The 24,080-nt window shown below is 38.6% G+C and overlaps 1 protein-coding gene across 13 annotated transcripts in view; it reads left to right on the top strand.

Moving 5' to 3' along the window:
• Nucleotides 1-23,872, top strand: part of USP37 (ubiquitin specific peptidase 37) — an 86,045-nt gene extending 62,173 nt beyond the window's left edge. For all 13 annotated transcript variants that reach the window (XM_086340026.1, XM_086340082.1, XM_086339998.1 and 10 more), the window contains 6 exons: nucleotides 8,725-8,891; nucleotides 10,857-10,917; nucleotides 15,869-15,984; nucleotides 17,877-17,946; nucleotides 18,681-18,819; nucleotides 19,330-23,872. In XM_086340026.1, the coding sequence (XP_086196152.1) occupies nucleotides 8,725-8,891; nucleotides 10,857-10,917; nucleotides 15,869-15,984; nucleotides 17,877-17,946; nucleotides 18,681-18,819; nucleotides 19,330-19,417 (641 nt within the window). In that variant the 3' untranslated portion in view covers nucleotides 19,418-23,872. The remainder of the gene's footprint in view (nucleotides 1-8,724; nucleotides 8,892-10,856; nucleotides 10,918-15,868; nucleotides 15,985-17,876; nucleotides 17,947-18,680; nucleotides 18,820-19,329) is intronic.
• The last annotated feature ends 208 nt before the right edge of the window (nucleotides 23,873-24,080 follow it).

Below are 24,080 nucleotides of genomic sequence, written 5' to 3' on the forward strand. Positions count from 1 at the left end.
TCACTGCAAACAACAGAACTGAACCTCCTTGCCTTGCGCTACGGGTGTCTTAAGATTTTTAAGTAAAGAATTTTCACTGCCTCTCCTTGTAGCCATGTCTGACTTTTTTCTGCTGGTACTAAATACTAAGGATTTAGTATCTATATCTATATAGCTAGCTAATGTGTGTCAGTATGTCAAGCCTAGGATTTTGGAAGTGAAGACAATACTAGTATATGATAGAATTTTTTTATCTCTTGATGGTAAATATCCTTATGAAGTCCCCTTCTCTTACTAAACTAACAATCACTGCCTTTGGAAGTGAATCAGGATTTCAGTATCACTAAAAGATAAGAACTCTTTTCAAAATAACACATCCTCCATATCATTATCATATGTTAAAAATTAATAATAATTCTAAGGAATGATCAAATATGATCAAACCCTCCGTAAGGTTTTTATTTTGAAAATTTCAAATCCAGAGAGAAGTTGAAAAATAAAATACACACTTTTATACCCTTCATCTAGATTCATTAACATTTTGTAACTTTCTTTTTCTTCTCCCTTCCACACCGCCCCCATGTATATGTGTAGTTGTGCTATAGTTACCCCAAAATTAGTGCTTTAATACAGGTATTTTAATATGTCATAATTCTATAGATTGACTGGTCTTTGATGGTAGTTCTTCTGCTCCCTGTATTGTTGACTGGGCAGTAACATTCAAGATGGCTCACCTCGGCACCTTGGTGGTATTGGTGAGAAGGATCAGCTGGGATGCCTAGATAGCCTCTCTGTTCTTCTGGTCCCCTTTCCCTGGCCATCTGTCTCCTCCTCTTCTCTTCATCTTTTCCATCTCTTCATATAATCTCAGGGACTCTCCCTTTCCATGTGGTCTCTTCAGTATGGTAGCCAAATGTCTTACATGATAGCTCAGGGCTCCCCAGAACACAAAAGGGGCATCTGCCAGGTCCTTAATGTATGAAGTGAAGTGAAGTCTCTCAGTTGTGTCTGACTCTTTGCTACCCCATGGACTATAGTCTACCAGGCTCCTCCGTCCATGGGATTTTCTAGGCAAGAGTACTGGAATGAGTTGCCATTTCCTTCTCCAGGGGGTCTTCCTGACCCAGGGATTGAACCCCAGTCTCCCGCATTGCAGGCAGATGCTTTACCCTCTTAGCCACCAGGGAAGCCCTTAATGTATAGGCTCAAAATTAGGACAGAATCAGTTCTGTCACATTTTCTTAAAGCACTCACAGGATCTGCAAGTGTTCACTGTGAGTTGGACTACACAGAGTTAGAATACCTATATGCATGGTTCATTGGATGCCATCTTTGGAGAATGAGCATGCACACACTCTTCTTTTTAATAGAACTATTTGAAATTGCAAGTATCATAACAGTTTACCCTGAAACACTTCAACCTGACTCTCCTAAGTACATGGAAATTTTCTTATGTAACAGTTAGCATACCTAAGAATGTTAAGAGTGATTCCATATATAATTCCATATATAGAGATCCCACATATACATTTTCCCATTGATCTGTAACGTATTTTTTACACTTTTAAAAAAAAACTCAAATCCAAAGCTTACCCACTGCATTTTGTTGTTAGGTCCCTTTAGTCTCTAGTCAAGGCCAATTTTTCTTTGAAAAGCTCCCATTATGAATTGTCCTACTATTCTTTAACAGCTGTTTTGGATTCCTCCGCACCCCCCCTCCACCCCCCCACTTCATACCCTGAAACTTCAGAGCATGGAGATGGGATCATTTTTCTCCTTGTTGCCCATTGCCAATTCCAACTGCTTGTCTCCTTTCATCCTAAAAAAAATTCCTGCTCGTTTGAAGCATGTAACTTCTGACTTTGCCATATTATCTCTTTCTATAGCTATCTTTTACCTTCCAATCATTCCACTCCCATCAGCATTCTTAGGGCTTTCAGCATCCTCCTAAATGTCCCTATCAACCACCTGGTTTCTCAGTTCCTAATGTGAATTCCAAAGAACTTTTCTTTTTCCCCGTCTTGACAACTGACGAAACTCAAACCAGTAGTTCTCACAGTATATCTCCAGGCTATCAATATCATGTAGGAACTTGCTGGAAATGCCATTCTTGACCCCCACCCCTCACCAAATGAATGAGAAACTCTGAATGTTGGGGCTCAGCATTCTGTCTTTTGATTCCAGTTGATTCTGATGTTAAAGTTTGAGAACTATCTCCCTAGATTTTGTCATCATCAGTAACTGTATCACCTTTGAAATACTAATTTCAAGTATCTTTCTCTAACCCATTTCTCCTCCTAGCTCAAGTAATGTCATTCTTCTATTCTCTTTATTTCTTGCCAAAGAATGTTCAAATTACCACACAGTTGCACTCATTTCACATGTTAGCAAAGTAATGCTCAAAATTCTCCAAGCTAGGCTTCAACAGTACGTGAACTGAGAACTTCCAAATGTTCAAACTGGATTTAGAAATGGTAGAGGAACCAGAGATCAAATTGCCAACATCTGTTGAATCATAGAAAAAGCAAGAGAATTCCAGAAAAAACATCTGCTTCATTGACTACGCTAAAGCCTTTGACTGTGGATGACAACAAACTGTGGAAAATTCTTAAAGATATGAGAATACCAGATTACCTTACCTGCCTCCTGGGGAACCTGTATGCAGATCAAGAAGCAACAGTTAGAACCAGACATGGAACAACAGACTGGTTCCAAACTGAGGAGAGTATATCAAGGCTTTATTGTATATTGTCACCCTGCTTATTTAACTTCTGTGCAGAGTACATCATGCAAAATGCCAGACTGGATGCAGCACAAGCTAGAATCAAGATTGCCAAGAGAAATATCAATAACCTCAGATATGCAGGTGATAACACCCTTATGGCAGAAAGCAAAGAGGAGCTAAAGACCCTTGAAAGTGAAAGAGGAGAGTGAAAAAGTTGGCTGAAGACTCAACATTCAGAAAACTAAGACCATGGCATCTAGTCACATCTCTTCATGGCAAATAGATGGGGAAACAGTGGAAACAGTGACAGACTTTATTTTCTTGGGTTCCAGAATCACTGCAGATGGTGACTGCAGCCATGAAGTTTAAAAAATGCTTGCTCCTTGGAAGAAAAGCTATGACAAACCTAGATAGCATGTTAAAAAGCAGAGATATTACTTTGCCAAAAAGGTCTGTATAGTCAAAGGTATGGTTTTTCTACTAGTCATGTATGGATGTGAGAGTTGGACCATAAGGAAGGCTAAACGCCAACGATTTGATGCTTTTGAACTGTAATGTTGGAGAAGACTCTTGAGAGTCCCAGTCCATCCGAAAGGAAATCAGTCCTGAATATTTACTGAAAGGACTGATGTTGAAGCTGCAACTCCAATACTTTGGCCACCTGATGCGAAGAGCTGACTTATTTGAAAAGACCCTGATGCTGGGAAAGATTGAAGGCAAGAGGAGAAGGGGATAACAGAAGATCAGATGGTTGGATGGCATCACTGACTCAATGGACATGAGTTTGAGCAGACTCGGAGATGGTGAAGGACAAGGAAGCCTGGCGTGCTGCAGTCCATGAGGTCACAAAGAGGTCCAAGTCATGTCACAAAGGACATGACTGAGTGACTGAACAACAAAAACTTACTTCAACAATTACCTGATCTCATTAAGACTTCCAGTCTGTTGTCTTCTACTTTTTGGCTCTTCATCACCTCCCTTTTGTTATCACTTCCCTCCCCAGCCTATATGCCATATTCTGATTCTCTTCTCTCTTTCCTCTGTTTGTTCCTCTGTTGCCTAATGAAATCCCATTTTGCAGCTCAACCATCTTTTTACTCCATACCTTCACCCAAGCAGCTAAAGAGTGCTGGAGAAAAATCACAAAACTGTGATGACTATACTTTCCTCAAATTCACAGCCACAGTGTAACATGGGCACTGAATTCTACTTGTCAGTTCTGTTATAGTTCCTTAGTAAATTTCTTTTCTTGGTCTCCATAATGTCTTAAATCTATAGTTCTCCTTCCACATATGATCTGGGCTCACAACTTAGCTGTAGGTCTTTCAAAGAAAATAGATGCAATCAGATGAAAGCTGTGCCTTCATCTTTGTTATGGAGGAAATGTCCTTATTCTTATTTAAGGCCAATCCCTTCATTCATTGATATCCAGGATCTCATCTACTTGTGCCTTCTAAAGACTGTCTTGAAATTATACTGTTATGTTATACTGTTTCTCTTATGCATCTTTTCTAAATCACTCTGTTGTTTCTTAATATTACCCTTTTTAAAGAACCGTATTATGATCTTGTGTTTCCCTATAGCTGTTGCCCCTTTTGTTTGCTCCCCTCCCGGAAAAATCCTTTGAAAGAGTCGTTTCACTCATTCTCTCTTTTTTCTTATCATCTCCCATTCTCTTGTCTACACTCTCAAAATGGGCTTTTACCTCCACCACTCCACTAAAATGTATCAAGTTTATAGTAGCAATATTTCATAAACTCCACCACTCCCTCCTTAACATGTAAAGCTTTATAAACTTTTTTCTATAAACTACTCTTGCCTGGTTTTTTCTTCCTACTAAACCAACCATTCATCCTAGGGTTTTTTTGGTTTTGATTTTGCTTTCCTCATCAGAACTGTAACTGTTGGAATATTCCCAGAACACTATCCTTAGCTGTCTTTTTTTCTAAAGCTCTCTCTCTAAGTGATCTTACATGTTCCCATAACCTCACATACTGATGGAATATCAAATTCATATCCTTGCCTAGATCTCTCCCCTGAGCTTTAAACTTACATATTTAAATGCCTACTTGAAATGTCCATTTGGTTGACTGATTTTTAGCTGCCACCCCCACCCCAGTAACCTTGTACCATATCAGCAAGTGGTATCACCATCCACCGTTTTTTGGTTCAAGCCAAAAATATATCTCCCTTGGTTTTTTTTGTTTATTTGTTTGTTTATACCTCATATTCAGTCCATCAATAGGTCTAGTCTATTATACCTCCAAAATATATCCTGAATCCAATCACTTATCAACATCTTCATAACTATAACTCTAGTCTTCCAACTCTCACTTGGGCCACTACAGTTGATTCCTAATGTCTCTTCCTTCACTCTCACCCCACTACAGACCTTCTTTCATGAGCAAAGCTGCCAGCGTAATCTTTCTGAAGCATAAATCATACATTACCCTTCTGCCTTGAACTTACTGTGATTTCCCATTACACTTAATCCAGGCTTCTCACTATGGCCTGTCTTCACCTTGCCCCTCTTTCACTCTGCTGTTTTAGCCATACTGATACTCTCTCTGTGTGTCCCTCATGCTAAGCTCATTTTCATCTCCAAGCCTTTGCACTTTAGCTCCTTCAGGGAAAGGGTCATCTTGCCTTAATTATCACTATATCCTCAACTTCTTTAGCAGTTAGCTAAAGCTAGCTGGCACCTAGCTTGATTCTCAGTAAATATTTGGAGTGCGTCACATTGCTCATCTCTTGAATCAACTGAAGAGGGAAAGAAAGACTGGTTAAGTAAGATTTCACTGTTAACCAAAGACGGGGGGAAGAGTGTGTGTGCAAAGGTCCAGATGTGAGAAAGGCCATGGTAAGTTAATGAACCTTAAAAGTTCAGAATGATCTGCATGGCTAGAACATTAATGTTGAGGGGGAAAAAGCAAAAGATGAGCCTAGAGAGTTACACAGACTCCAGTTTTTACCTGGCCTAAAGTCATGTTTAGAAGTTTGGACTTTTATTTCAAAAGCATTAGGAAGTTATTGAATAATTTTAAGCAAAAGGTATTTGATAAAGGTTTGTATTTGAAAAAGATAATTCACTGCAGTGTAGTGCATAATTTAAAGAAGAACCAAAGTATCCTGTGAGAACTGTTAGAAAGTTACTACAGTAGCCCAAACCAAAAGTTAATGTACCCTGAGCCAACATTTGGCATTGGAAAAAAAATAACAGTTGATGGATTCAAGAGAGAGGTGGGAAATAACACTTTATCTAATATGAGTGGGTAAATGAGAAGTCAGAATGACTCCCAGATTTCTGTCTTAAAAAAAAAACTGGGTGGACACTTACCCCTTGACTGAAATACAGAATGTAGAAAAGAAGCAGCAGCTTTCATTTGGGATGGGAGAAGCAGCAGATGATCTAATTAGTATAAGAATGTTGAGTTTTTATCACATGCACCCCCTCTGATCCACTGTGCCAGTTCCTTTAAAGTGTGTTTTTCATCTCATAGTCTTACTTATTTCTAGATCTGAACTGTTTTTTGTATCTATCTGATAATCTTGTTCTGAAGACAGATGTATATTGAGCTTTTTAGCATTTCAAAGTTTCTTATACCTGTTTGCTATCACATGCATTAATTGCTACTGTAATTCTAGGATTGTATGAGATATATTGGTACATTGAGTGCTGAAAATTATTGGTTAAGAATTGTGCCTCTGTCACCTATTTTTATGAGTATGTTTTGAATAAAAGTAATTATGTTCATCTTATTTCCTAAAATAGCAGCCTCAACTCCCAAATCTTTTTTCCACTTGAAGTGCTTAACATCAACTAACTTTGAATGTCTCGGTTCCAAATTTCCAGAAGTGGTCCAACTGGTTAACTCTTTCAGATATTCATTCCTGGTCCAGTAAGCTAAGGCCAAAGGGACAGGCAGGATTTTATATGCTTCAGAGCCACCCCTTCTAGGCTTTGGAAATGATTGTTTCTCCAAAAATGGAGGAGTTAAAAAATTTTTTTTTAATTGGAATCATACTGCTTTTTGCACTTAATATATCCTGAGTTTCTTTTAATGAATATTCAGAATAAGTTTTAATGGTAAATATTCAGTCAGTTGCTGCTGTTGCTTAAGTCACTTCAGTTGTGTCCGACTCTGTGCGACCCCATAGACAGCAGCCCACCAGGCTCCTCTGTCCCTGGGATTCTCCAGGCAAGAACACTGGAGTGGGTTGCCATTTCCTTCTCCAGTGCATGCATACATGCATGCTAAGTCGCTGCAGTTGTGTCCAACTCTGTGCAACCCTATGGACAGCAGCCCACCAGGCTCCTCTGTCCAGAGGATTCTCTAGACAAGAATGCTGGATTGGGTTGCTATTTCTTTGTCTAATTCAGTCAGTAAGTCAGTTCAACTAAAAAATGACTAGTTGCTGATTTAGTCTAAAACCAAAATGCTGTAAGCTTCAGAGTTGTCTGTATTATGGAAAAGTATTTACCATTTCCAATGGTTCCAATTCAGTATTGGGGCAGGTAAAGAGCACACACTAATTTTAAAACAGTCTATATGAAATGAGCCTGTAAAGTCAAAATTCTTACCGACTGGCTAAACTTTTTTTTATGAGAAATTCCTTAACTTGTTGAGGTGAAAGTTTTTGCTTTGGTAAAATGTTTGAGAAGGGAAAGAGGGAAGGAGGTTCCTTGCTTTTCTCCCCACTCTTACCTGTATTAAAAATTACAATGAAATTTCAGGTAACCAGAATAAAATTTTACCTATACTGTTTATTCTGGCTAACACTAGAATAAGGAGAAAGTATATAATAGATGCTAATTGTCCAGTGGTGATGAATGGGTGCTCTACTGGCTATCCTCCAATCCATGTAAGTGTAAGGAGTTCTGCTACTAGAACTCAGAACATGCACTGACAGAATGGTCGGAACATCATACTTCGTTGTTTGGACATATGAGGCAGTGGCATTAGTGCTGCTGCTGCTGCTGAGTCACTTCAGTCCTGTCCGACTCTGTGTGACCCCATAGATGGCAGCCCACCAGGCTCCCCTGTCCCTGGGATTGTCCAGGCAAGAACACTGGAGTGGGTTGCCATTTCTTTCTCCAATGCATGAAAGTGAAAAGTGAAAATGAAGTCGCTCAGTAGTGTCCGACTCTTCACGACCCCATGGACTGCAGCCCACCAGGCTCCTCCATCCATGGGATTTTCCAGGCAAGAGTACTGGAGTCGGGTGCCATTGCCTTCTCTGGGTGCACTAGGAGGCTCTAATCTAGAAATTGAGAATGAACAGAAAAAAATGAAGGATTAATCTTTTTCTTATCTCCATGGGTAAATGTTTTAAACATAATATGTTGTCATATATTTTTATGGTACATGAAATGTGTATTACATATTTTATGTAGCTCTTTTATTTAGAATATGCACAAGGCTCATACGATTGTTAATGTAAAAATACTCATGATATACAGTGTAGTAAGGGAAAATCTCAATAATTAGCCTAATCATTCTATCCTAATTCTTACTTTATTTATCCTAAACAATACTTTATTCCTAGTAATTGGTCATGTGACATAACCTATGAATATGGCTATTTTTTTGTCTCTATCCTTAACCACGGTGCTTCTAATGATTGGTTAAGTTTCAGAACCATTACTGTAGGTCGCTGGTTCTCAACTGAGGGCAGTTTTGTTCCCCAGGGGACATTTAACAGTGTTACTTTTGGTTGTCACAACTAGGGAGGGTGGGGTTGCTACTGGCATCTAGTAGGTAGAGGTCAAGGATATTGCTAAATATTATACAGTGTACAGGGGAGCCCTCTCCCCATCCAAACAAAAATCCCACCCAAAGTGCCAGTAGTACTGAGATAAGGAAGCCCTGATCTAGATGTAGCAAGGGGAGATTGTATGTCCCAAGCAAGTTATGTCTGGGGTTAGGATGCATTACTCTTTGAATAATACATATCACTCTAGTGCAGAGATTTCAGTTTATAAGAGAATTTCCCGGTGATGTTCTGTTCTGCTTCCTCAGATCCTGCCAGTTTTACTGAGATAACTAAAGACTGTGATGAAAATAAAGAGAATAAAACTCCAGAAGGATCTCAAGGAGAGGTTGATTGGCTCCAGCAGTATGATATGGAGCGTGAGAGGGAGGAACAGGAGCTTCAGCAGGCATTGGCTCAGAGCCTCCAGGAGCAAGTAAGAAATACCTCCATATCTGTCTTTTCCAAGAGATAGAGCAATAATAATAGTAAAAAACGTTTGTTAAGCACTTTATGTCAGGCATTGTTCCAGGTGATTTACATACAGTAAATCACTGAGCCACCTAAACAAACTAAACTTGCTTTGGGCCTTTTCCTTAGGTTTGAAACAATTACTGATTTTTTTTTTCTTTTACTCCAAGTGCAACAAAATGTCTTGTTGGTTACCTTCTATTACCATGACTTGTTGCGTGCTAAAGCAAGATGGATTACTGGAGATCATTCCTAGTCCAGTTTTATTTTGTAAGCAGTTAAAACAGCCAATATGCGATCATGATTTTATCATTAATATTTTAAGGCAAAGAATATCAGGTCTTAATTTTAACTGCATTTTATCTGGGGAGCTTTAAAAAGAATACTGATGCCAGGGTTGTTCTTTCCCTCAGAAATTCTGATATAATTGATCTCAGATGTGGTCTGGGAGACTAGATTTCTTTCTTCTTTTTTATTTTCCTAAACTTCCAGCAATGATTCTAATGTGCAGGCAGTGTGGAGAACTGCTGCTTTAAAACTGTTTTAGAACCAGCTGTTCTGTATCCTTTTATTTATAAAAAGTACCTCCCTAATTGCCTTGTCATCAAAAATATATATATGTCAAACTGTTTTACAGATTGTTTATAGTAATCATCTGTTTCAGAAAACTTCCTTTCAGTGGAAAAGAAATTTTATTTCTTAGCAGTAGTTCCTCATAGGGCATGCGTGCGTGCTCCGGCATGTCCAGCTCTGCAACCCTGTGGACAGTAGCCCCCTAGGCTCCTATGTCCATAGGATTCCCCAGGCAAGAATACTGGGGTGGGTTGCCCTTTGCAGAAAAAGAGAAAAGAAGGAAAAAGAAAATATTTTAGCAACCTTCCTTTTCACATACTTTTCTTGTCAACTGACCTGGTTAAAATTGTCTTCTTTTTCTCAGATGTGAGGATTATGAGATGAAGGTTTCTTTAGTTGGCACACCTTCTTGTTTAGTCGCTAAGTTGTGCACACAACTTTCTGCAACCCCTGGACTGTAGCTCCCTGGACTCCTCTGTCCATGGGATATCCCAGGCTAAAACACTGGAATGAGTTGCCATTTCCTTCTCCAGGGGATCTTCCCAACCCAGGGGTTGAACCTATGTCTCCTGTGTTGGCCGGCAGATTCTTTACTGCTGAGCCACCAGGGAAGCCCTGCATAATTCTATTAATTACTAAAAGAGAGTCCTTTACCATCTTGTCTCAATGTAGACTTTATATACTTGGATAAATTTAAGTAATCATATTTCCTCTTAGAGAACACCTCTGTGACTTTCTTGAACACAGTATTATTGCTCCTAGGACTATAATGCAGAATAGCTCATTCTAAGCTTCTTATATATTTAACTTTAAAAACAAGTCTAGAATTGACAAAAGTATAAAACATGCATCCTTTGTAAATGATCTTTTCTCTCAAGATGAAAGGGAAAATTTGTAGTCAACATTTTCCTATTCCTTTTTATAATTAGTATCTGGTTGAGACATTTTCAGAGGTACTTTTTTTTTTCTTTAAAGAAAACCTCAGATATATTAGAAAAGCATAGAAATCTATTAATAGTATTTTGTGGAAATTTTGTTTTACCTTGTTGTCATAGATGTAGGCTCAGTGATGTGGTAGAGCCAGCTCCCTGTCAGCCTAGGAGAGCCCACTATACATAGCTCTTCCCAAATCTGCAGTCAGAGTTACATTGGTAGCTTAAAACTGGCTGTAGTAGGAAGACAGTTTTGGAAAAAGTAAAGAACTTCTCCATCTCTCTCAAGAGGTCATATTCTAAACATTCATAATTTTATAGAAAGCATTATTAGCAAATACGTTCAGAGCAGCTGACTTTATCCTTATTAAGTAAGTTTAATCAATACTTCTTTAAATACCTTAGTTTTGTCCTTGTTCCTTTAGGAGGCTTGGGAACAGAAAGAAGATGATGACCTCAAAAGAGCTACAGAGTTAAGTCTTCAAGGTATGGAGATTACTTTAATTACATTTTTTTTTTGTATGATGAAATGTATCACACACAGGAGTATATCAAATGTTTTTGTCATTTTTAATAACAATAACAAATTTGAACACCTCCCAGGTAAAGAAATAGAACCTTAGAAGTTACTTGTATACCCCTTCCCTCCCTCCCGGAGGAAACCAAACACTCAAACATAATTTTCTCATCTCTTTAGTTTTCCATCTTTTTATTATTTTTCTCTACTGTCTGGAAAGTTTCTCCAACATTATCACCAACTTCAAACTTTTTTTTAGTATTTTATGTCTATTATATTTCTGATTTTTAAGAACTGGTTTGTGATTGCTACTTTTTATAAGATTTTGGGGTAGGGTGGTTCATGAAAGCAATACCATCTCAACTCTGAGGATATTAAACATAGTTCATTTTTTGTGTGTATTTGATGTTTTCATCTCCCTGAGTAGATCTCTTTTCTCCATTTTGCTCTGTCCTGTGTGTTTATTTTGGTCTTTATATTCCATGTTAGAGCCTTTCCTCAGTTATCTAGTAATCCTCAGTCTCTAGTGATCCTTGGCTGTCAATTCATGATTAAGAGTAGGGAACTAAAGACTTCCTGGTGGTCCATTGGTTAAGATTCTGCCTGCCAATACAGGGGACACAGGTTCAATCCCTGGTCCAGGGAGATCCCACTTGCTATGGAGGAACTAAGCCTGTGCGCCACACCTACTGAGCCCACACTATAGCCTGAGAGCCGTGAACAAGAGAAGCCACTGCAGTGAGAAGCCCATGCACCACAACAAAGAATAGCCCCAGCTCACCGCAGCTAGAGAAAGCCCACGCACAGCAGTGAAGACTCAGCACAGCCAAAAAATAAATAAATAAATCTTTTTTATTAAAAAAAGAGTAAGGGACTAAAAAGATTATTGGAAGCTCTGAGTATATGAATAGCTAGAGCTTGTCAACTTTGAGTTTTATAGGATTTTGCTATTTAGGGGATGGTATTAATATTTTAGGCCTCCTCTTGGGCTGGTAAGATTCCTAAAGAAAGTGTTCTAGTTTTATGCCTTTGCCTAAAGGTAAAAGATGTTGCTGCCAGAGTTCTGGAAGCAAAATATAGGAATAGGGCCTACTGTGGGTCAGGGTGGAGTTACATCTTTGAATATGCACACTGTGGTCTCCTCCCACTTTCGGTATGGTAGTCCCTTGTGTCTGGAATCCCCCAATCCAGAGACTGTTTTACAAACTCTCCAGAGAGCAAAGCTCTAGACTTCGGTCATTGGCTAGCAGCATAAAGTAGGGCGGAGGGGTGGCTCTAGGAGTCTGTAACTCAAACAGCTTTTCCCTAATCCTTATTTTTATCCTCTTCTTAGCCTCCAATTTCAGAGGTACCTGGTATTTCCAGGTTGTATCTTTTGAAGACCCTGTGATATAAATTGGATTGGTTCTCAGCTTTTGCATTACTGACTTAGGTTTTGTCTTTGACTATCTTAGGTCTGCTAAGTCTGTCACCCCTGGACATTCCAGCTTCCAGAATTTTGATGCTATAATCTCTTCCTGTTCTTCCCATTCTTAAGTATTCATGACTTTTATTTTTATTTTATTTTTTTTTATTCATGACTTTTAAACAAGCGTAAAACAAGTCTTTGTTTCTGTACAAATGCTCCTGGGATTTTTTATTTGAAGCCATTAGTAGAGATGGATTCTTCCAGTGCAAGCACATCATTAAGGAGGAAAAAAAAATGGATCTTGGATTTTTTTATCTATTTAGTGTATTTTAGGTAAAACTTAGTTCAATGTTGAATTTCCATTATTTTTGTTCAAAGTATGATTTAATATTGAAGAAAATGAAAGGATGTTGATCTTTTTATGGTCTCTTTTCTATGAGATATTTTATGTTTGCTGGTGGCACCTATAATATGCACCAGCAACATATTGGTGCTATAATATGCACCAGCAACATATTGCAACATATGCAACATATGCAACAAATTATATTCTAGACAAATAATTTATATATGTCTGACTCTACACATGGACATCACCAGATGGTCAATACTGAAATCAGACTGATTATATTCTTTGCAGCCAAAGATGGAGAAGCTCTATACAGTCAGCAAAAACAAGACCAGGAGCTGACTGTGGCTCAGATCATGAACTCCTTATTGCCAAATTCAGACTTAAATTGAAGAAAGTAGGGAAAACCACTAGACCATTCAGGCATGACCTAAATCAAATTCCTTATGATTATACAGTGGAAGTGAGAAATATATTTAAGGGACTAGATCTGATAGATAGAGTGCCTGATGAACTATGGATGGAGATTTGTGACATTGTACAGGAGACAGGGATCAAGACCATCCCCATGGAAAAGAAATGCAAAAAAGTAAAATGGCTGTTTGAGGAGGCCGTACAAATAGCTGTGAAAAGAAGAGAATTGAAAAGCAAAGGAGAAAAGGAAAGATACAAGCATCTGAATGCAGAGTTCCAAAGAATAGCAAGGAGAGATAAGAAAGCCTTCCTCAGCGATCAATGTAAAGAAATAGAGGAAAACAACAGAATGGGAAAGACTAGAGATCTCTTCAAGAAAATTAGAGATACCAAGGGAACATTTCATGCAAAGATGGGCTCGATAAAGGCCAGAAATGGTATGGACCTAACAGAAGCAGAAGATACTAAGAAAAGGTGGCAAGAATACACAGAAGAACTCCACAAAAAAGATCTTCATGACCAAGATAATCACGATGGTGTGATCACTGACCTCGAGCCAGACATCCTGGAATGTGAAGTCAAGTGGGCCTTAGAAAGCATCACTATGAACAAAGCTAGTGGAGGTGATGGAATTCCAGTTGAGCTCTTTCAAATCCTGGAAGATGATGCTGTGAAAGTGTTGCACTCAATATGCCAGCACATTTGGAAAACTCAGCAGTGGCCACAGGACTGGAAAAGGTCAGTTTTCATTCCAATCCCAAAGAAAGGCAATGCCAAAGAATGCTCAAACTACCGCACAATTGCACTCATCTCACACGCTAGTAAAGTAATGCTCAAAATTCTCCAAGCCAGGCTTCAGCAATACGTGAACCGTGAACTTCCAGATGTTCAAGCTGGTTTTAGAAAAGACAGAGGAGGAGAAGGCAATGGTACCCCACTCCAGTACTCTTGCCTGGAAAATCCCATGGATGGAGGAGCCTGGTGGGCTGCAGTCCATGGGGTCGCTAAGAGTCAGACACGACTGAGCAAGTTCGCTTTCACTTTTCACTTTCATGCATTGGAGAAGGAAATGGCAACCCACTCCAGTATTCTTGTCTGGAGAATCCCAGGGACGGTGGAGATTGGTGGGCTGCCGTCTATGGGGTCGCACAGAGTCGGACACGACTGAAGTGACTTAGCAGTAGCAGTAGCCTTTAAATCCAAATGCTCTGGTGGCTCATCCTCCAAGCGCAGGACCCCCAGGCTGGGGATCCTGATGTGGTGCTCAGAACCCTCAAAAAAAAGAAAAAAAAAAAAGAAAAGACAGAGGAACCAGAGATCAAATTGCCAACATCCGCTGGATCATGGAAAAAGCAAGACAGTTCCAGAAAAACATCTATTTCTGCTTTATTGACTATGCCAAAGCCTTTGACTGTGTGGATCACAATAAACTGTGGAAAATTCTGAAAGAGATGGGAATACCAGACCACCTGACCTGCCTCTTAAGAAACCTATATGCAGGTCAGTAAGCAACAGTTAGATCTGGACATGGAACAACAGACTGCTTCCAAATAGGAAAAGGAGTACATCAAGGCTGTATATTGTCACCCTGCTTAATTAACTTCTATGAAGAGTACATCATGAGAAACACTGGGCTGGAAGAAGCACAAGCTGGAATCAAGATTGCCAGGAGAAATATCAATAACCTGAGATATGCAGATGACACCACCCTTATGGCAGAAGGTGAAGAGGAACTAAAAAGCCTCTTGATGAAAGTGAAAGAGGAGAGTGAAAAAGTGGGCTTAAAGCTCAACATTCAGAAAATGAAGATCATGGCATCTGGTCCCATCCTTTCATGGGAAATAGATGGGGAAACAGTGGAAACAGTGTCAGACATTATTTTTGGGGGCTCCAAAATCACTGCAGATGGTGACTGCAGCCATGAAATTAAAAGATGCTTACTCCTTGGAAGGAAAGTTATGACCAACCTAGATAGCATATTGAAAAGCAGAGACGTTACTTTGCCAACAAAGGTCTGTCTAGTCAAGGCTATGGTTTTTCCTGTGGTTATGTATGGATGTGAGAGTTGGACTGTGAAGAAAGCTGAGCACCGAAGAATTGATGCTTTTGAACTCTGGTGTTGGAGGAGACTCTAGAGTCCCTTGGACTGCAAGGAGATCCAACCAGTCCATCCTAAAGGAGATCAGCCCTGGGTGTTCTTTGGAAGGAATGATGCTAAAGCTGAAACTCCAGTACTTTGGCCACCTCATGCGAAGAGATGACTCATTGGAAAAGACTCTGATGCTGGGAGGGATTGGGGGCAGGAGGAGAAGGGGACGACAGAGGATGAGATGGCTGGATGGCATCACCGACTCGATGCACGTGAGTTTGGGTGAACTCTGGGAGTTGGTGATGGACAGGGAGGCCTGGCGTGCTGCGATTCATGGGGTCGCAAAGAGAAATGACTGAGTGACTGAACTGGACTGAACAAATTATATTCTCTTTTTCAGTTTCATTCCTTTCTTAAGAGTATTGTCCTCTTTGATATACATATGTTTAAAACAAAGGGAAACATTTCTTTTACAGATAACTGGTGTCTGAATTGTTATTCCCTAGAGTAGGCTGGGTGAGTTGGAACCCTAATAATAATATGTCTTTTGTTTCTTAGGATGATAAAATATGTACTTCCAGATGTATTTCCTTTTCCCAACTATATCTCTTTGTGTCTATTCTGAGAGCTTTTACAAGACTTTGTCTTTGTGTTCTTTAGAGTTTAACAACTCTTTTGTGGATTCATTGGGTTCTGATGAGGATTCTGGAAATGAAGACGTTTTAGATATGGAGTACACAGAAGCTGAAGCTGAGGAACTGAAAAGAAATGCTGAGGTGGGTGACATATTCCTTGTGTAAAACAACTGGTCACGTTATCACTACTCCTCCTCCTGCTCCTTATCTTCAAAGGACTCGGTCATTGTCCATTGCAGGTTCATTTCTGCCCCTTTGGCAGCCATCAAATGGTCCTCACTTTTCTCTTGAGCTTTACTTCTCATTACTTACACAGAATATTCAAAACAAAAAGAAAGAGAAAAACAAACAAACAAAAAAAAGAAATACATTCTTGACAGCCTCATGTACATGTTCCATTCAGTTCAGTTGCTCAGTCATGTCCGACTCTTTGCTACCCCATGAATTGCAGCACACCAGGCCTCCCTGTCCATCACCAACTCCTGGAGTTCACTCAAACTCATGTCCATTGAGTCGGTGTTGCCATCCAGCCATTTAGGTAATAACTTAGTAATAGCTCTCAAAGTTACATATATATTAAATCACCTTCAGTTTTACCAAAACTATTTTATCTTTAAGGTTAAATACTAAAACTAGTTGATTGTTACTCAGTGAAAACTGTTGAATTAATAACTTTTAACTAGAGCACTTGGAATCTTTTTTTAACCCTTTTTTCCCCTAAATAATTGCTTTTTTCCCATTTTCTAATTTTTTTTTATAATTTTAATTACCCAGATCCCACTGTTCTAACTTCTGTTTAATTTTTAGCTAACACTGAGCATTTAAATTTTCTTTTTTCATTATAATATCAACGAACTGTGTATGATTATAATGTTTTCTATATTTAGGATTTTCTTCTTTAAGGAAATCCTCAGAAATAAATTACTGCATCAAAGTATTTGAACATTTTAATTGTTTCTGTCTTCAGTTCAGTTCAGTTGCTCAGTTGTGTCCAACTCTTTGCGACCCCATGAATTGCAGCACGCCAGTCCTCCCTATCCATCACCAACTCCCAGAGTTCACTCAAACTCATGTCCATTGAGCCGGTGATGTCATCTAGCCATCTTATCCTCTGTCATCCCCTTCTCCTCCTGCCCCCAATCCCTCCCAGCATCAGAGTCTTTTCCAATGAGTCATCTCTTCGCATGAGGTGGCCAAAGTACTGGAGTTTCAGCTTTAGCATCATTCCTTCCAAAGAACACCCAGGACTGATCTCCTTCAGAATGGACTGGTTGGATCTCCTTGCAGTCCAAGGGACTCTCAAGAGTCTTCTCCAATACCACAGTTCAAAAGCATCAGTTCTTCAGCGTTCAGCTTTCTTCACAGTCCAATTCTCACATCCATACTTGACTATCTATAGCTATATTTCTTTCCAGTTTCTTCCCAAAATTATGTTGTATAGTAATGCCTAAAGTGCATGAATATCACTTTTCAGTTTTATTTTCTTTTCCTTAAAATATTTAAAATGTAAAAGTTTATCTATAATCCCTTCAACAATATAGCACCTGTTTTCATTATTTTCATTCTGTTTTTTAGTACTTAACCATTAACATTATCTATTCATAGAGATCTGTAGTTATATTGTGTATGCTCATGTAGGTTTTAAAAACAAGTTAACATTTTGCTGAACCATGGTTTTTTGTTTTTTTTTTTCTTAAAATAACTGAATAATATTGAATTGTGTTCAAATACCTGTAACCTTTATTACTGGGCGTATTTTTAGTTCCAGTTATTCATTATTATAGATAATGCTACAGTAAATAGTTTTATACATATATACATTTTCTTCTTTTTAATTATTTTCTTAGAATAAATTCTTAGTTGGGAGTATAATTCTTGGTTCAAAGGATATGAACAGTACCAACCACTGAGTTTTTTATTGAGTCTAACCCCTCACACATTGAAACTTCCCCATGTCAGCTCTGATAATAAATTCAGTGTTTTGCTTTTATACAAATTAAGAGTTAAAAGTCATGCCCACTTCTGTTTTCCAGACAGGAAATCTTCCTCATTCCTATCGGCTCATCAGTGTTGTCAGTCACATTGGTAGCACTTCGTCTTCAGGTAAACGGACATTAGGATTTCAGCATTTTATAAATGGACCAGTCAGCATTTACTCCTTATTGAGTTTCTCTGAGCCTAGCTTTGTGAGGTGTGAGTTGAATGTATCACAGAAAACTTTGAACCCTGGGGGCCCCTTCTCAGAGCCTTAGCCAAGAGGCAGACTGCTGAGGAGGAAAGAACGCCAGCTTTGAGATTGGGCCCAAGTCCACATAAGTGACCCCAGCCCAGGCTCATCCTGGGGTGCCATGAGGCACCAGAGCAAAGGTGTGTCACTTGCAGGAGGTGCTCAATAAATCAATCTTTTGAGAAAAAAGAAAAACTTTGAAATATTTTCTTTTATCACATTGTATGTGTTAATAGGTGCAGCTGTTCTGATTTCTCTATTCACAAATGACCCAGATTTTCCTAAGCAAAATACATATATCACAAAAGTTGTCCTGGCATAGCATATTTGCCCCTTTCTGTTTAGTCGCTCAGTCGTGTCCGACTCTTTGCAACCCCATGGACTATAGCCCGTCAGACTTCTCTGTCCATAGGATTCTCCAGGCAAGGATACTGGAGTGGGTTGCCATTTCCTTCTCCAGTATTCCCCCCTTAAATTTCTGTAATTTTTTAATGGGTTTTGGAAATATTGTTGGAAGTAAGGTGAAATGGGTTGACTGTTTCTGCCACTTCCTATACCTGAGAATAATTCAATATTTTATTTTTAAAAATTTAATTTTTATTTCTTTAAGGTCACTACATTAGTGATGTGTACGACATTAAGAAGCAGGCATGGTTTACATATAATGACCTAGAGGTATCTAAAATCCAAGAGGCTTCTGTGCAGAGTGATCGAGATCGGAGTGGCTACATCTTCTTTTATATGCACAAGTAAGAAGCGTTGCCCAGTCTGAAGTTTTTGGCTAAAAATCTCCTAAACTCTTTTCTTTTTCCTTTAAGGATAAAATGTACCCATCAGTTAAATTGGTTGACAATTTATTATTTTTATTAGGGCTCATATCTTGATATTTCCAAAATGATGTTTCTCTTAACTCAGCATTAATTACTCTTCTCACAGTAAAATGTAGATATAGAGCTTAAGAGCTTATTATGATGGAAGCTGTCCTGTTATTGTCTTTCATTATATCAGCTAGAAGATCTGAGTTCCATAGATAGGAAATACATAGCCTTTCTATCAAAGCTAGTTGTTGCCATTCCCCCCTAAGTATTTTCAAGAATCAGCACATGGGGTTAAGATGATAATAAAATGAATGAGCTGCTTACTTAATATAATTTAGGCATCAAATGGGATAATGCAGGCTTTATCTATGTCTATTTTTCTGTCTGTCCTTGTATTTGCTCACTGAATTTCCTGTTTAATTTTTTTTGTTTTATTTTAAGGGAGATATTTGATGAGCTGCTGGAAACAGAAAAGAACTCTCAGGCACTTAACCTGGAAGTGGGGAAGACCACTCGTCAGGTTTCATGAGGAACAAACCCCTGGGTTGGCAGTGTGCACTGCATATTCTCTCTTACTGCCACCCACTTCTCTTTCCTCTGCCTGAGAAGAATTTGGAACTCTACTTGATGCGGGAGCAACAAACAGCTCAGGGCCAAACCAAAAGACGAGAACTGCAATTATGCGGAACGCTCCATATTAATTGTTTTATGGAAACTGGTCTCACATCTGTAGCTGATTATCCTTTTTTTTCTCCTACAAGAGTGGCACTTCCTTTTGTCTTAGGAATACATGTTGTAAATATATATATATATGTACATACACACATATTTGTGGAATGAATGGAGCCTTAAACAGTTAGAATAGGCCACCAGAGTATGCCTGCTCAAAATTAATAGCACAGCAGTTTGGAAAAGAAAAGTTGTCAAAGAGTCCATTCACTTGAGAAATGTATGAGGATATACATATCATTTGGCATTTAGCTTTATGTTCCTTGAGTAATTTCACTCAAGTTTGATCTTTCATGTGTGCTTCTTATTAGTAAAGTTCACTGGAAAGCCAGCTCTCCATGTTACACTAATGACAGTTTGTCCTCCCGGCAAAGGAGGGGCATTTCTGCCGTCTGACTTGAGGAGCTTTTATAAAAAATATATATATATTTCATGGATTTGTAATGCTTTTGCTGTTTACATGCAGTCCCAAGAAATGGATTTTTGGTGCTTTGGAATGTGCTGTGTTGCCACATTTGATATTCATTGTACACTTTGTTTTCTTTCAAAAGAATCTTCACACAGTATGTTCATTGTGTATCATCTGTATTATTGTGATGAAGATAGAATCTTTTTTTTTTCTTCTGTGTCATTCTTCCATGGAGCAAGCATTACCCTAACAGACTGAAGCAAAAACTGTAAGAGGTAGGAAAGTGATGTCCCAGTTGGGACTCCCCAACAAGAATACCTAAGGAAAATGAAGAATACTAGCATCTCTGTCTCCCAGACATAGAGAGGTCAGGAGGAGTATTCTTGTGTTCAAGCTGAAACTCTGGACCACTAAAGCTGAAAGCCCTGCTGCAAAGGTGAAATTGAGCACGCGAGCTGCGGGAAAAGCTTAACCATTAATCATTTGCCTTGCTATTCAAACAGGGTGAGAATTAAAATGTGATAGGTTTAGGTAATTCCAGAAGCTAACAAATAACAAAGGTGCATAATAGATTTATTACTTTTTAGGTGCTTTGAGTTGAGGTCAAATGGGGGTGCAACATTTAAGTGAGTTATATCACTCAGCTGACATAACCTGCTTGGTTAAGCAGCTTGTGAAACCATATAAAGAATGAGTTTGAGAGTAGAATTCTCTGTTCCTAAAATAAATTTGTGAGCCCAGGAATCATTAGGATCACACAGAGTTAAGTATAGCAAAATGAAACCTTCAACATTTTCTTTCATTTTTAAGTCCATCATCACAGAAGATGTAACATCTTTTCTAGAAGATTGCCTTAAGAGAGCTCCAGCCCTACTCTTGAAACTTGGATATGAAAAAAAAAAAAAAAAGAAACTTGGATATGTTCTGACATAGTAACCTGTTCTAAAATACTGAATCTTTCAATTGTAAGTGGCCCCAGCACTTTTGCTTAACTACTGATGAAAGCTTTGTCTCCTACCTGTCAATGTCGTGAATGTTGCTGAATGGTGTGGTGGTAGGACATGCAGGAGCAGTATAGAGCAGGGGAAAATACTTGTTTAAAAAGCTAGCTTTTAAAATTTTGTTTCCACTAGGGAGGCTTTTTTTTTTCCCCTTGGGAAAAAAAACTATTTTCTCATATATGAGTGAAGTGGTAATCAAATTCTTTAGCTATTTATTACTTCTCTGTGTCTATACTTGAGAGTTTGAGAGAGGTGCTTTTAAAAATGGGAATGATTTGACGTGAGTGGGTGCATTTAGGGCATTTAAACAAGTAGAAGTGATGCCGTAAGCCCAGGTTGCCCGTGAGTATCCTTGTTTGACTTGCTTTTTGTAGCTTGTGTGTATGGTTTTGAAGTACACTTGGCTTAAACCTAATTTAATTTGCTCTTCATGTCTCGGGCAGGACTTACTAGATCAAACTAGGAGATGAGTTATCTCACTGCTCGTATACTTGCACGTTTGGGACTTGAAGTTCCATAGATATGTCTGTTGTTTTGGCCTGGTCAGCCTTCCTTTCTCCCTTCACTCCTTCAGCTATTACCCCTTTCACTACTAAGTTAATTTCTCATTTTGGTTCCGTGAAGGGTTAATGACTACAGATGGAAAGCTCAGCCAGACCATATTGATGGGGTTTGTTTTCTGTTTTTTTTTTGAGCTGACAGTATTTATTTTAAAATTACCGGTAGATTATATTTTTTGTGCAGTTTGCTCAGAATCAGAAGATGGGGCACTTGACATGTTAGTGCCAGAAAGGGACAAAATAGGTAAGGACAGAGTGCTTCAGTTCCAGGCAGCTTGCACAATAACTAATATTCCTATTGAAAATACCAAATACGGTTACATTACTTTAAATGACTTTGAATTGAAACTTGACAGTACTTAATTTTACACAGTTCATCTTAATTGGAATATTTTGAACGGGAAAATGAAACTAAAATTCAAACATTAATTCTTACCACCTAGTATTACTACAAAGGATTGGAAAGTTGCAGGTGGCCAGATGTTACTATCATTTTAGAAGTCCAAACTATAATTTAGGCTTACAGGAAGATAGATTCTGTTGTGTTGGGAATATGTATGTGTGTACAAACTCTGAAGTTTTGTCTCAGCAGAATAGAATAAGAAGCAAATCCATGAATTATTCTTCTATTTGTATTTTGATTCCAAGAGCTACTTGTTTACTTGCCGTGGTCTGTTAATTTCAGACCTAACTTAATGGCTCAATAACAAATGTAAATATGTTTACGTTTTAAGAAGTATACAGTGATACTTAAAGATCAGTTCATTAACTCTGGGAGGCAAGTACTAGATATTTATTTCTCTCCTTGGTCAAGTGTAAAATTCTTCTAAAAGAAAAACTTGTAAGACCTCAGCAAGTGAATTCATGAATTTACTTATTCTTCCATACTGCAGTTACCATTATGTATCTATATAAATACAGCTCTACACATGTACAGCTGAATATGTAGTTGTATAATGAAAACTATTTGGAAACACCTAAATTAAAGAGATTCTTGGCAGTTTCTCATATGTAATTGAGCATGACGAGTGTAGAGAGAGCATGGGGGTTGGAGACAGGGAAAGAAAAGGTACTTTGTAAACTCATTTGTGATCTACTGGAAAGAGATTATACTAAGTAAAAATTACCCTTCTTTCTCTTTCTTCTCTGTCCTCTGGAGTGACTACAGTGTATGTTCTTAGTACTTTTTGCCCTGTTTAAGTGATTCCCCTGAAGTGGTCTTTTATTTTAAGTCAGGGAAGCAGAGCTGGATCTCCCAAGTGGATCCTGTATATACATGGAGATTTTCAGAAGTCACCAGCAACCCAATACTAGATGCAAGTCACACAAAAGTATCCCCCCCAAAACAGATACATCTTTTTCTTTCTCCCCATCTTGCTTTACACCAAATAATGCTCTTTAAGTTGTGTACAAAAACTAAACAGATTTCTTCCCTCTTAACATCTTTCTGATGTGTTACTTCAGAATTCTAATTTTGTCTCTATCTGTTTCTTATTAACATCTGAAAAAAATATATATATATATTTTATTGGAAGACAATAGTTTGTTAGGCCTTGAGAATTTTGTGACAGAATTCTTTTGCTGTGTCTCACCACGACCACTGACTCCTTTATGGCATGCTTTGATTACTAAACTTCAGACAGACTCTTTTGTTGTATCACATATATTTATACACAGTAAATTTTCCTTTCCGTGTGTGCTATGTATCTGAGGTTTTCAAGTTTAAAAAATGTGCCAGTATGGATATAAGCCGTTGATTTCAGTCATTTGGACTTAAAAAGTGCAGAGGTTTGAAGTACATGTCCACTGCTGTCTGAATAGAGTAGATGAGGGTCTGGATCAGGACTGGAGTTGATTGGGTCCAATGCCAAAACGAGCAGTCATCTGAACTGGTCTGTCTCAAGAACAGAGGGGTGGAAGAGAGACACACCTTGTCTTTAGGTTTACCCCCACTCTTTTCCTTCCATCTCCAACTTCTCTGGCCTATCTCAGTGTTGTTTGTTTATGCTACAGAGAGAACAGAAGTAAGCTTCTTCATCTTTACCTAGTTGAGCCACTACCAGGCAAACCTGGCAGCTTTGGCCACATTATTTGTGAGGTGGTTTTCTTTGTGTTCAGAGTGACTTTTGATTCTGATTCGTTATTTTGTATGGAGCGGCACTTTATCTGTGTTTTAGCAGAACTGTTCCTCTGTACCCTTTACGGTTTTTTCTTGTTTTTTGTTTACCTTTTAAATTATGCATAGAATTTTTTTGTGTGTGAAATTAAAGCCTTTATTAACCTTGTGTTGTTTGACTGTTTATTTCTGAGGACGCATTCTTGCAGACACCTCACCAGTTGAAGTTGTGAAAATCATATTCTGTTGGTCTTCTGACTTGGACTTTGAAGCAACACTGTTGTACCTTAAAGGGAGTGGGGCCGCACACCTAGTATGGCTGAGTCAGCACCAGCCTTCTCTGAGGAGCCTGTGAAGCTCTGCAGAGGTTCTGCACA

The sequence above is a fragment of the Bos grunniens genome, chromosome 2 (genome assembly GCF_055505025.1).
Source record: "Bos grunniens cultivar Pamir isolate PY7600 chromosome 2, Bosgru_T2T1.0, whole genome shotgun sequence".
NCBI lineage: Eukaryota > Metazoa > Chordata > Mammalia > Artiodactyla > Bovidae > Bos > Bos grunniens.